At 45.5% G+C, this 13372-nt stretch overlaps 1 protein-coding gene across 6 annotated transcripts in view; it reads right to left on the bottom strand.

The window, feature by feature from the left end:
- CTCF (CCCTC-binding factor) overlaps positions 1–13372 on the bottom strand; it is a 34833-nt gene that overhangs the window by 5816 nt on the left and 15645 nt on the right. For 4 of the 6 annotated variants that reach the window (XM_040075614.2, XM_040075611.1, XM_040075610.2 and 1 more), the window contains 8 exons: positions 6899–7691; positions 6099–6269; positions 5329–5462; positions 3943–4063; positions 3023–3172; positions 1538–1698; positions 1083–1265; positions 535–670 (listed from right to left, as the gene is read on the bottom strand). In XM_040075614.2, the coding sequence (XP_039931548.1) occupies positions 535–670; positions 1083–1265; positions 1538–1698; positions 3023–3172; positions 3943–4063; positions 5329–5462; positions 6099–6269; positions 6899–7679 (1837 nt within the window). In that variant the 5' untranslated portion in view covers positions 7680–7691. The remainder of the gene's footprint in view (positions 1–534; positions 671–1082; positions 1266–1537; positions 1699–3022; positions 3173–3942; positions 4064–5328; positions 5463–6098; positions 6270–6898; positions 7692–13372) is intronic. The other 2 variants (XM_040075615.1, XM_040075612.2) reach the window with 1 other exon arrangement.

The following is a 13372-nucleotide window of genomic DNA, read 5'->3' as shown; positions in this document are numbered from 1 at the left end:
GATGAAATTTTTCCTCTACCAGGAGACAGGACTAGGACTGAGTTTTTCCTTCATTTATAGTATTAATCTCCACCATTCCCTTGGATGATGCCAGCCTTCCTCCACTGAAGCAGTCAAACTATTCAGTGGTGGAGCTGTCTGGACATACGACCCAGTAATGGTGAAGAAGGATCAAATAACATTTCATAGCAATGTGCCACAGAACCACACAGCCTCTTCTGGGACTCTGAAAAAAAAAAAATTACCAGAGTTTCCCACACAGGCAGGACAGGAATGGCACAGCTGACACAAGGAGTGTCAGACAGTGTTTTTCAGCTACTGTCTTGGAACAGGCCAGGGACAGCAGGATCTGTATTATCCCTCACAGGCAGTACATCCCTCTGTACTTGGCCACGTATCACATATTCTGTGTTTGCCAACCAGACAAGACTCTTTCAAGTGCCAGAAGAAACCTGCAGAACTGGCAAACCAGCAGCTAACACACACAGTGAATCACAGACCTGTAATTCTCTGAAGGTACTGAGCTGTTCTTACCGCTATCAGAAGAATCTTCTTTCTTAGAACGCATCTTTCTCTTTCGGCCACGTTTGCCTTTCTTTGTCTCTCCTCCATTCTCTCCTTCCCCACCATCTAGGCCAGAGCAGTTATCAGCATGTCTGGCCATTGTGTTCTACTCAGTGAAAGATTAAAAAAAAAAAAAGAAAAGTTAAAACATTAAATGCATTAAATTCAAGATCAGACATTCTGGCTCTGTATTTTCAAACACATTTCTGGTAACACATTTCTATGTCTTTTGCTTTTTGTTTTAAATAAAGATTCTTTAGGGTGAATGTGTACATTCATTAACCTTATGAATAAAGTTGCATTTCTGCATTGCTCATTATATCAACACTAACGTGTGTTGGTATCAATTCTGAATTATCTCTTCTCTCTTTTCCTCTCAGAGAGAAGGGCTCTATTAAAAGATTCATATTTCACCTTGTACCTCACCCATCTTTCCTTCTGGGTAAACATTTCCCTCCCCCTGGCTAAAAAAGCCTCCCTCCACCCCAGCCATCCCCAGTACAAAGATATTCCCTTACCCTGCGAGTGAATGTTTTGCCACACTTGGAGCAGACAAAGGCAGCAGGGACGAAGTTGGGATCATGGTATCTCTTGAAGTGCATGTCAAGGAGCTGCTTCTGGCGGAAGGTTTTATCACAATGGCTACAGGCATAAGGCTTTTCTCCAGTATGGGTCCGTTTGTGCATGACCATGTGCCGCTCCTGGCACGGACAGGAGAAATGGAAATTCATGTAAACGGACACAGAAAAGTGAATTTTCAGCTAAAACGGGGCTACAATTTTATGGTTAATATCAGGAAAAGAATGATTCCAAAGCAATGCAAGAGCATCTTGATTGATGGCATATTCAGTCCTAAAATTTAGATGGCTAATTTGATCTTGACAGCCGGTCAAACCTAACAGCTCAGATTTCTATCCCATACTTTCAGCTGCTGTCCTAACACTCCTAAGGTGTGCCTGTGCCCCCAGCTCACCTGTCTGCAGGCATAATCACACTGGTCACACTTGAAGCGCTTCTCGTTCTTGTGGGACTTTTGATGCTGGATGAGGGCATACCTCTCATGGAACACAGCATCACAGTAGCGACACTTCTTGCCCTGCTCAATGTAGGAATGCTGCTTCCGCAAGTGGACGCCTACAGGAAAAAGAATCAAAAGCTTTCACCACCGTGGCTTTCCCAGCATGAAAGATGATCCCATGGCTCTTCAGTGATCCTCCCTCTCAATCTCAGCCAAAACAGTGGAATAGTTAATTTAGGATTCAACTAAAAAGCTGAAGGATTTGAAGGTAAAACCAACTAGAACAATTTCCAGACAGAAAGAGCTTGCAGAAAACTCTGTTAGATTTTCCACAGGACTCCAGATTTATTAGTTGCAATCTGTGCTGATTAAGAATACTTGAATTTGATGACACATGATTGTCAAACTAAAGTGTCTCATGGACTGCTATGTTTAAAACTTGAATTGCCTGGATACAGTTAAAAGCCAGGTAATTCAGTGGGGGGAAACAGGATTTTCTGCAGGATTAGGAGTCGGAGTGACAGGACTAGAAGGCAACAGGGATACCAGCAGATAATCCCCAACAGAGGTTTTAGTCACTTCTTTAAAATCCTCCAACTAAGAGCATACCACAGCTGCACAAGATAGCTTAGGGTAGATTAAAGCATTATTAGAAGAAAAATTCTTCATAGCTAACATCAGTTTTCCTCTGTTGTACATCAGCTTGTTTGTCCCTGACATCAACTGACTGCCTTCCTCTCAAACTGCCTCTCACTGTAGCACTTGCCTTCACTGGAAGGGAGCCTGCATTCCCGTTACTTGGGTGGTAATTCTGTTTAAAGACAGAAAGTTCTGCCAAATCGTGGCTCTTTCCTTCCCTTCAGCTGCTGTGGGCACGATATTGTTTGTCACCTTCTAGAAACGTTAAGAGCTTGCCTGCTGGAATCACACTGGGTACTGCTCTCTATATCAGGAATGTCCTACTGCAAGGACTCAGGGCTTTTATGAGCACACAGCTCCAAATCTTGGAAAGTTAAATACTTAGTCTAATTCAAACCTTTTAACTTGATGAAAATATCTCTGCATGAAACTTAATGGCCTCCAATGTGCAGGAGGTTAAGCCAAGTGATCTTGCTTTTCAGATCCCAATCCTTATGCTGTCAAAATCTTAGTCCAAGTTCAATAAATGCCTTGTATCTACGGGCAAACAGTAACTTACCTTGTATGCTTGGAAAAAAATAAATTCAAATAATGAGAAGAAACTGAAAATTGTTCTAACGTGCAGCAGCTATGGTAAGCTAAAGGTGTGTGTCACCAGCCCCAGATGTGAAGCTGTGCTTCATGTTGTGCAGTTACCAGAGTAGGTATTGGGTTAAGAGACAGCAGTTGGGTTATGTGAACTCTAATTCTGGGAAGTTTTGTACCACCTTCAGCCAATGGCCACGGTTGGGAGACACGTACCCAGGTCACTCTTTCTCGCTATAACGGTATCACAGTGAGGACAGTGGAATTTGGCCACATTCTCTGTGTGCTTCTGCAAAATGTGCATCTTCATGGTACCGCTCTGAGTGAAGCGAGCATGGCAGATGTAACATTCATATGGCTTCTCTCCTTCAGGAACAAAAGGAAAAAATAAAACAAGGACTTTTATTTAAGAGAAATCTCACCAAGAAGTCCCAAACAACCTCCCAGAAACTTGAAACACGCAGCTAGACAACAGAAATTGTAATTCCACAAAGAGCTCAATAACATCTTTCTCTGCAAGTTGTAGCTCCAATAAGCATCTTCCTACAAACAAACTAAAGTTCAATCCTTAAGGAAGTTAAATTATTCTTACTCTGAGAAACGCAGGCAAGACCTATATCCAGGCCAGAAGAGAGCAAGTGACATCAGATTTTTTTGGGGTGGAAATTCTGAATGTTCATGTGTACATAAAAGGGCATCTTTCCCCCCTTCAATTTTAGCAATATGATTAATTTGGCACTGCGGTAACATTCTGTGCTAAAATCAAGCCTATTTATATTGAAGAAAAAATTAGCATCTTTATGAACCAACATGCATGAGATGCTTTTAAAAATGCACTGAAGCGTGAAACTGCAAATGGCTCTACTCTTCAACCAGAATACTGCAAACAGAAGTTTCTTCTGCTCATACTACAGGTGCCTGCATTTTACCACCTCACAGTCAAACTAGAAATCAGAATTCTCCAAGCTCATTTCTCAGTGCAGTAATTTAATCAGGTTATAAATTTACAAGTGCTTACAAAACGTGGTGCACTCTCTTCAGCTACATGCTTTATAAAGGTTTTATACTAAACTACACAATAGCATTTGTTTGCTGTGTGTCAGCACTGTGACACTAAGAGAACACGGCCTCAGTACCGGAGTGGGTCCTCATGTGCCTCTTCAGTTTGTAGGTGTCTCTGCTGGCATAGCTGCACAGGCTGCACTGGAACGGGCGCTCCCCGGTGTGCGAACGGATGTGGCGTTTCAATTTGCTAACCTGGAAGCCAAGAGCAAGGCTGAAGTTAGTACAGATGAGCAAGCCAGATTGCCAAAATTACAAGAAACCAATCAAGAGTTTAAGGCAGTTTATATTTACCCAGGCACAAAACCAAACAAGCGTGTTTCAGTGCCATTTTCCCATTGCACGCAGCCACTTGCTCCTGCCCACTCTCCCTCACCTCCCAGCCTTGGCTGATGTTTGTTCCCACACTCAGCAAGGCCTGATTTAGACTCTGCGCTCACCTTACTGTTATTGACCGTCTCAGCATCTGAAGACACCCTAAATTTTAAAATACCCTGGAGAGACACAGGGAAGTGGTGTGGGGAAGCTTAATTCTTTCCTTCTGCTGCTTTTATTTAGAAGGTACAAACCCAGCTAAAGCAAGAACCCCAACGGTATGGCATTTTCTACTCCAGCCTGATCACGCTGCTTAATCACCAACTTATGCCTACAAAAAGCAGCATGACTTCATAAGGACCAACTTGGTTATTCTTTCCTAATTTATACTATGAAAACCTCTGCAACATAACTTATTCAGCACTCAAACCACAGGACCTGAAGTGACAGCACTGCAGGCACAGCGTGGGCAGGAAAAAAAAACCCTGAAGCCCCTACTCAAGCTTTCCCACTGTAGCCTTCTTCCACTGCAGATATCTCAACTTTTTTAAATTATGTTGCTCATCATCTGGCTCAAATTTCTTTTCACAATATAAAAGCTGTCCTATAATATCCAGCAATACTGCACAGAGGAAAGGCATTCAAGAATGTCTGATCTGCTCAGGCAAGTTAAGCTATCATCTATTGCTTTTCACCAATACTGAGACAAAGGCCCATTAGCTTTAGTTGCAGACACCTTCATGGCATAAACAGATGATGCGCAGAATGCATGTCTCTAAAATGGGAGGGCACTGTGGACTGAAAGGACATCCCACTGCAGCAGGAAATGTCTGTCTCCTTTAACATGAAGCACACTACAACTCCTGCAATCAACTTAAAGAACAAATCATTTAAGAAACCATGACAACTACTTTCTCCAAACAGGAAATGGGTATCACCTAGAATTTCTGTAAGTGATCTCAAACTGCTTTCTGAATCCCTGAGGAAACCCCACCATTTGCTTCCCAGAACAGCCCTGATTTACAAGTTCTTTTGCCCAGAGCCTTTCAACCAAATGGCCAAAGAGGAAATGCCTAAGAACAGAGCTCGTAACAGAAGCTTTGAAGCGCACAAGGAAGCACTCAGCACTGTAACAAGTCCCATACCTCCACGCTGGCATAGTCACACATGGAACATTTGAATGGTTTCTCGTGGGTGTGTTTGTAGCGGCGATGCCGAACCAACTCTCCACTGGTCACAAAGGCCATGTCGCAGTCTGGGCACTTGTGAGGGCGAGTACCTAACGATGTGCAGCAAAACAGGAACTCAGTGACACAGAGATTCAGCGACAAAAGAAGATATGAGACAGCGCTGGTTGTGGATGTTTTTATTTTTTGTTTTTAAAGTGAATTAGCAGCACAGCTTTCATGTTCTGAAATATTAAATTAGAGCAACAGAATGCACAAAAGTCAGACGTTTTGTATAACTAACTAATAGATTTAAGATCTTAGAGAATTAATATCCTTTCAGTGAGGAAATAGATGCCTTTATTTTTGTACCGCTTTCTTGTTTACACATTAAAAACCAGCTAGTTAGACGTAGCTTCAGTAAGAAGAGAAAATGAGGGATTACAAATTACACTCTTTTTTGGCAGTAAGGCACAACAAGCTGAAAACACAAGCGCTAACGCCCAAGGCAAAGAGAACATTTCTGTAGCTTCAGGTAACTTGAGCTCAAACCCAGGATCAATTTTGTACCTGTGAACAGGATATACTCTGCACCTGACCTGGCCAGACAGAAAACAACTACACAGTTTCCTCTTTTTTAGCTTGTTCCATAAGAGGAATTAGGAAAACAAGAAGGGTCTATCTTCAATCTATTTGTTCTGATAGCAGGGCAGATTCTACAAAAACAAGGTATGCAAAACCAAGGGTACCTGTGTGAGTGTTGAGGTGGTTCCTCAGCAATGTGACTGTCCGGAAAGCCCTGCCACAGAGATGGCACTTGTGTGGTCTTTCATCGGTGTGGCTTTTCATGTGGCGGTCCAGGTTGGAACGACGTGGACAAGTGTAACTGCACAGTTCGCACTGGAATGTCTTCTTTACACCTGGTCATGAAGGAAATCATCTTTAGTCTTTGACAGTACTGTGGTCTACTGTGTAACACAAGAGGAGAGATTCTTGGCGGTGTAGGCTGCAAGGAATCACCATGCACCACTAAATCCAACTGCACCGACTGTGGCTGGTTTAGTTTCAATTTTCACTGGTATGTCAGCACTGAATGTTCCTTCTGCACTCTAAAAAGGGTTCCTTAACTTACAGTTTTAACAAAAAACAAACTTATTGCTGTATTTTGCATCCATCTACCTTACCCACTAATTGGTTAGCAAAAAGCCCACCGAATTAATTATACCATTGGCTCCTGACATAAAACATTCACATGAACTGTTACATGTGTAGCACAGCAAAGAGAACAATCTTTTCAATCACAGTTGTATAAGAATATTAATGCCACAGTATCATACTTGTGGAAAATGACCTCCCTGTCAGCCTGTAGAGAGGAGAAGGGAGGTGTGCCCAAGAAACACTGCAGTCAAGCATTATTACATTGTGAGCAAGCAGCATTGGGCATGTCTGTTCTCCACCCACTTGCACATATTCATTCATTCACCACAATCACACTGCATTCACCACAACAAAAGCAATTTCAAAATCCGTTTGCAGATGGGGAACTTACCTTTCTTTTTAATTTTTGTTGGTTTTGGTGGCTTCATATTGCCAACCACCTTTTCTGCATTAACCTCGGACAACAAACCCTCTTGCTGCTCCTCTTCAAAGTCATATACAGAGACATCCACATCTTTGCCTTCCTCAGTGTAACGAAGCTTACTCTTTTTGTTTTTCTTTGTTTTTTTGGCTGGTGGCTGATAGTCTGGATCTTTTTGCCAATTGGGATCTTCCTGTGGCTGAAGTTCACCTTGTTCCAGTGTCTCCACCTCACCATTTGCACCCACTTTCACAACTTGGAAGCCTTCTGGTAAAGGGAGGGTGTGACAGATCATGGGCTCCCCCTCCTGCAGGCCTCCTTTGGAAACCTCATTTTCATAAGCTCCCTGCAGTTCTTCCACAGATGTGGTGGCAACAGGTACAGTCACTGGTACAGGTACTTGGACCAGCTGAAGCTCACCAAGGTTTATAGGCTGCTCTTCCATATTAACAACCTGAAGTGTTATGATCTGTGTGTCATCCACAGTAGCCTCAGTTTCTTGAGGCACTGCACCTTCCATTACTTCGGTCTTCATTTGAAGCAGAGTTGGATCCAGCTGATCCATCATCACCATCTGCACCCCACTGCTGACATCCTGCACCACTTCACTTCCATCTGCTTGATTTGGGGGTATATGACAAGCATCATCCTCTTGTCCACCTTCACGGCGTCTTTGATAGGTTTTCCTCTCTTTTCCCTTAATGAAAGTTTCTGATTCCTCCACGATAGCGTCGACTGCCTCACCTTCCATTTCACCTTCCTGCTGTAAAAACAAGAAAATGAACGCTGCATCCCATCCAATGTACTTAACTGCACAAACCCCGCAGAAGAACAAGTCGCCCAACTAGGAACACCCAACCCATCCTGATCACACTCAGGAAATAGGAGCTGACAGCTGTAGGTATCCACAAGCCCATCACCACTGCAAACCAAGGCAATCACAGAACACTGCCTGCAGTGAGACAACTGTATCAGCTTCTTGGAAAAGAAGGAAAGCAAGGAAGAGAGATTAAGTGATGCTCATGTTCCTGTTTCTCAAAGAACCACAAATTCCACCAGCAAGATGCACAGCAGTATTATTCCTTACTGAACTTGTTTAATCATTTCAAATAGCTTAGCAGTACCAGAGGCAGTCTGTGGCTATAAATTTTAAAGGTACAAAATTACCACAGTTAGAATCAAAAAGCCAACCTTAAAGGAAGTATCTCATTTGAGAATGCCAAACTTTTCCAAGAAGGCATTAAAAATTAAGCACAAGAACATAAGCTGCACTTATTCCATATCAAACTACTAGTAATTCAAGTCTAAACTCCTCTGAACAACACAAGGACATAAAGGAGCTAGGTAAGTTTTAAGCAGCCTAGAATTCAATTCCTACTCCTATCTCTGGCATGGCTGGGCCCTGAGAGGATCTGAAGAAGCTCTGTGCATTCCCTCCTTGGCTGAATGAGCCAGGAGAGACAGCTCAGGTAAAATCTTAACTCAATGTAAATGATGTGGACTCTATCTCATGATACCTGTGTTAAATCCATCCATACAGTCACAAACAAACAACAATACAGAAGCTCAGCATTTTAGTGGGCCTTAAACTGTAACTCTGACAATTGCTGCACGCAAACACAACGCTGAGATTTTGTGCTTCCTCAGATCACCCAGTGTTCTTCACTACAGTTGGGGAAAATTATTAAACTCATGTATTCTCATTATGCAGGAAGGTTGTTTCAGGAGTAATAAGAGTTAAAAGAAATCGTCATTTTGCAGCTGTCTTTTTCCCAAATGAAAGGAGTAAGATTATAGTAAAGGAGCATTTTGTAAGTCCGTCTCTGTTCCAGGTGGTTTACTTCGTAAAAATAAAAGGACGCCCCTGACCATGCCAAACGCTTTCCCTGCATCAGGATACCACTTCTTGTACCCCCCATTAAGCATTAAAAAGGTACCAAGGTCAATTCTGGGTAAGAAGAAAGTAACAAAAAAGCCAGCTTCCATTCTAAGCCTATGAAAAATTCCTGAATCCAGTTCCAGATTTGCTAAAAGATTTCTGTATTTTCCCATTAGACTGACTGGCCTCTCAGACCAGCTAAGTGAATTAATATAAATATTTAATCTCCCTTACTAACTCAACACTTTAAAATCCCCATACTATTTTCAAATATCTACACTTAATCTTGCATACTCAGTTTTAGTTTTACACAAGACATAAACATGAAGCACAGCTACCAGTTATCTCTATTAGCTTTAAAATTATAAGATATGTAATTTCTATTATTTTTAGAGAGTTCTTGCTTTTACTCTACTGTCTTTTCTAGTATCCTCCATTTGTCCTGTGAAAACAATAAAGCTCACGTTGTTCTTCAGCCTGCCCAGGCTAAGGACGTAAATTAACGTCCTGTCTTGACACTCGTGATGTCGTGGGCAGCCACAGTCTCCAGAGGGCACCAGATACCCAGGAATTCGACATATGGCTTCATGCACACTCCCTGCAGGGATCCCGCCTCTCCTTCCCTTTACCACCCGTCAGCTTTTCAAGTCGGAGCTAATCCATATGGACAAACAGCTGAAGTACATGAGATGATGTAAGTACTTAACACCAGACAGCAGGCAATCAGAACAGAGCAGGTCTTTGGCTTATAGCAACTGCAAAAGCATTTTACAACTGTTCTTAAGTATTTGCAGGGAGAAAAGAAGACTTTCCAGGTGACTAAAAGTGTCTGAACAAATAAAGGAAAGGCATGGCTAAACAACACACAAAAATGTGATAAATGGGCAAGGAGGTAACAATAAAATATGTAAGATGGAGGGAAAAATGGCAAAAGTCCATCTGCAAAGCTCAGGCAACTCTGCTGCTGAGCAGAGGTTCTCAACCTTGATACAAACACAGGCAGCTCTGAGCAGAGGTGGAGCCCTCACAGACCTTCACATTCACTGTCACTATCAGTTGGTAACAACACTGCTAAGCCACCTGAAAGCAAGCCAAAAGGCCAAAACTTGCCAGTGTCCTCTATGATTCTTCAGTGTAGTAGTAGGAAGGCACCACTTCCGACTTGTAAATCCTGTGTCCACCAAGGAACAGGCCACTGGCATACATGAAGGCTTTGGCGTACGGCTCACATTGTCAGGAAGTCGCCGGCCTAGGAATGCAGGTGTACAAGAGACCAAGGAAATGCCTGCAGCAAGACTCAGCTTAAAGACACTCACAGTGAGGGGTGTACCTGTGTGAAAGGAACGGATGGATTCTTACAGCCGTCCGGTAAAAAACTCAGTCCCCGCTATTGCTCCCTGTCCCGCTGTCACCTCTCACCCCGTTTCCTGTCGCGCGGCTATCGGGGCTTACACGGCGGGGCACGGCTGCCCCCGAGCGGCGAGATACGGCACTGCACCGGGGCTGCGGCCACCGCCTCCATCCCTGCCGGCCACCGCTCCCCGACCCTGCCACCTCACTGCCACCTCCATCCCTGCCTGCCACCGCTCCCCGACCCTGCCAACTCACTGCCACCTCCATCCCTGCCGGCCACCGCTCCCCGACCCTGCCAACTCACTGCCACCTCCATCCCTGCCGGCCACCGCTCCACGACCCTGCCACCTCACTGCCACCTCCATCCCTGCCTGCCACCGCTCCTCGACCCTGCCACCTCACTGCCACCTCCATCCCTGCCGGCCACCGCTCCCCGACCCTGCCACCTCACTGCCACCTCCATCCCTGCCGGCCACCGCTCCCCGACCCTGCCAACTCACTGCCACCTCCATCCCTACCTGCCACCGCTCCACGACCCTGCCACCTCACTGCCACCTCCATCCCTGCCGGCCACCGCTCCCCGACCCTGCCAACTCACTGCCACCTCCATCCCTGCCGGCCACCGCTCCACGACCCTGCCACCTCACTGCCACCTCCATCCCTGCCTGCCACCGCTCCTCGACCCTGCCACCTCACTGCCACCTCCATCCCTGCCTGCCACCGCTCCCCGACCCTGCCACCTCACTGCCACCTCCATCCCTGCCGGCCACCGCTCCCCGACCCTGCCAACTCACTGCCACCTCCATCCCTGCTGGCCACCGCTCTCTGACCCTGCCACCTCCATCCCTACCTGCCACCGCTCCCCGACCCTGCCACCTCACTGCCACCTCCATCCCTGCCGGCCACCGCTCCCCGACCCTGCCACCTCACTGCCACCTCCACCCCTGCCGGCCACCGCTCCCCGACCCTGCCACCTCACTGCCACCTCCATCCCTGCCGGCCACCGCTCCCCGACCCTGCCACCTCCATCCCTGCCTGCCACCGCTCCCTGACCCTGCCACCTCCATCCCTGCCTGCCACCGCTCCCTGACCCTGCCACCTCCATCCCTGCCGGCCACCGCTCCCCAACCCTGCCACCTCCACCCCTGCTGGCCACTGCACCCCGACCCTGCCACCTCACTGCCACCTCCATCCCTGCCGGCCACCGCTCTCTGACCCTGCCACCTCCATCCCTACCTGCCACCGCACCCCGACCCTGCCACCTCAGTGCCACCTCCATCCCTACCTGCCACTGCACCCTGACCCTGCCACCTCAGTGCCACCTCCATCCCTGCCTGCCACTGCACTCCAACCCTGCCACTTCCATCCTGACCACGCAACCTCCAAGTCACCTCTCTACCCCTGCCTGCCCCTTCCACCGTCTCTGCCCACATTGCATCCTGATCCAGACCTCCTGGCCTCCAGCACTCAGCACATGGATCAGCATTTACTCCTGCCTATTTCAAAGTATCCACTATTGTCCCTTCTTTTCCATCAAAGTTAGCGCATCTGAAAATGTCTGTTTTTTAAGCCAAACTCCTGCCACATGGGAAATGTCACAATATACTAAATGACATACTAACAACATATAAAATTACAGAAAAATACAGGAGTTGTCTCGATGCTTTGGACAGACAAAAAAAAATCTCATGAAAATGCTGAGATTTCCTCTGAAGAAGTGTGGATTTACAAATTTCAAACTTCTTCAGCTGTGGGGTGGGGACACAGGATGTACCCTAAATTAGAGGAAAATGTATGGGTGCTTTCCTATTAAATAAGTTCTCTGTAAAGACTCCACCTCTGCTGCAGTGAGCTTTGCACTGGTTGTCCACGCCATTTTTAATTGACTCTGCCTTGAACAATTTACTACCTTTTTTTTTTCCTTTACCCTAATTCTCATTTTTCATAAAGTGAGTCTCACAGGCAAGTCTTGTATTTATTGGAGGACACGTGTCACTTGCTAGAACTAAGATCATTATAGCAGAACACCAGGAATAAAAACTGCAGAGTTTCTCTCAACTTTTTATTTCTGCCTTTTGTCTCCAGCTCTCTTCCTACCAGGTACTGCTACCTTACACCAACAGCTCAGCTCCACAATGACTGAATCTAAAAAGGAAAACAAAGCAGGCAGGTTAAAAGATGCAGAAAATCAAGACTGAAAAAAAAGGCAAAAGAGAAAACATACCACAATAAGGAGAATGACCAAAAAAAGGACCAAAGAAGATCTGAAAACACAATTCCCACTAATAGCTCAAGCCGGCCCTTGCACAGGGGCTCAATCAGCAGGCTCTGCTGAGAGACATTGAGACACCAAACAGCTCAGTGCACTGTCACAATCCAATTAGCCAGGTAAGGAGCTGTGACATCCAACCAACAGACCTAAGCCTGCCCAGACAACTGATGGACAGCCCATCTAAAAATCTGGAACAAGCAGAAACATGAAGTGCTGTGCATTTCATACAATTGACACTTCATTTGAATGAAAGGAATCAAAAGGTCACTTGAGAGAAAGTCATTTAGTGCCAACTGTCCTACTGATTACAGCACAGGAGAGTTTCAGTCCAGGTACACTCACTTCCTTCCCAATATCCAATCTAACCATGCCCTGTGTCAGTGGGAAGCCATTCCCCCTTGTCCTGTCCCTCCATGCCCTTGTCCAAAGTCCCTCTCCAGCTCTTTTGAAGCCCCTTTAGTTACTTGAAGGGAACTGCAGAAGCATTAAAAACACACACACACACACATATATATGTATCCAACCCGGTTTATAGATAACAGATTTTTTTCTCCCCTGCTTGCAGTCCACACACGTCTGTGTAAGTATTCAAGGGCATGAGCAGATGCAGATTAACTGCAAGAGTGCTTGGCCATTCTCCTTCCCACCATGAAGCAGCCATATCTTTTCCCTGAAAAGTTTCCCAGCTAAGCACAGCCAAAGATAAGGCAGTTTAACAGGTAGGCAGCCTTTCCATTTCCTCCAGCAGAGCTACCCTGACAAGAGATGAACACAGCATGAGTGTAACTTACTCTAAAGCAGACAGACATACATCCAAACAGGCCAGCTCCTGTCTCCAACAGGAGAAACTAAAACATTGGCTAAGTTTCTTTCACTAAGTAATTTCCTCACAGTAAAAACGTAAGGCTTTCATTTGGCTACTGCAATCAATTCCATACCC

This window comes from Hirundo rustica, chromosome 11, assembly GCF_015227805.2.
Source record: "Hirundo rustica isolate bHirRus1 chromosome 11, bHirRus1.pri.v3, whole genome shotgun sequence".
In the NCBI taxonomy this organism is placed as follows: Eukaryota; Metazoa; Chordata; class Aves; order Passeriformes; family Hirundinidae; genus Hirundo; species Hirundo rustica.
The sequence above is the reverse complement of the archived record's forward strand: the minus strand, read 5'-3'. Positions and strand labels throughout refer to the sequence as shown.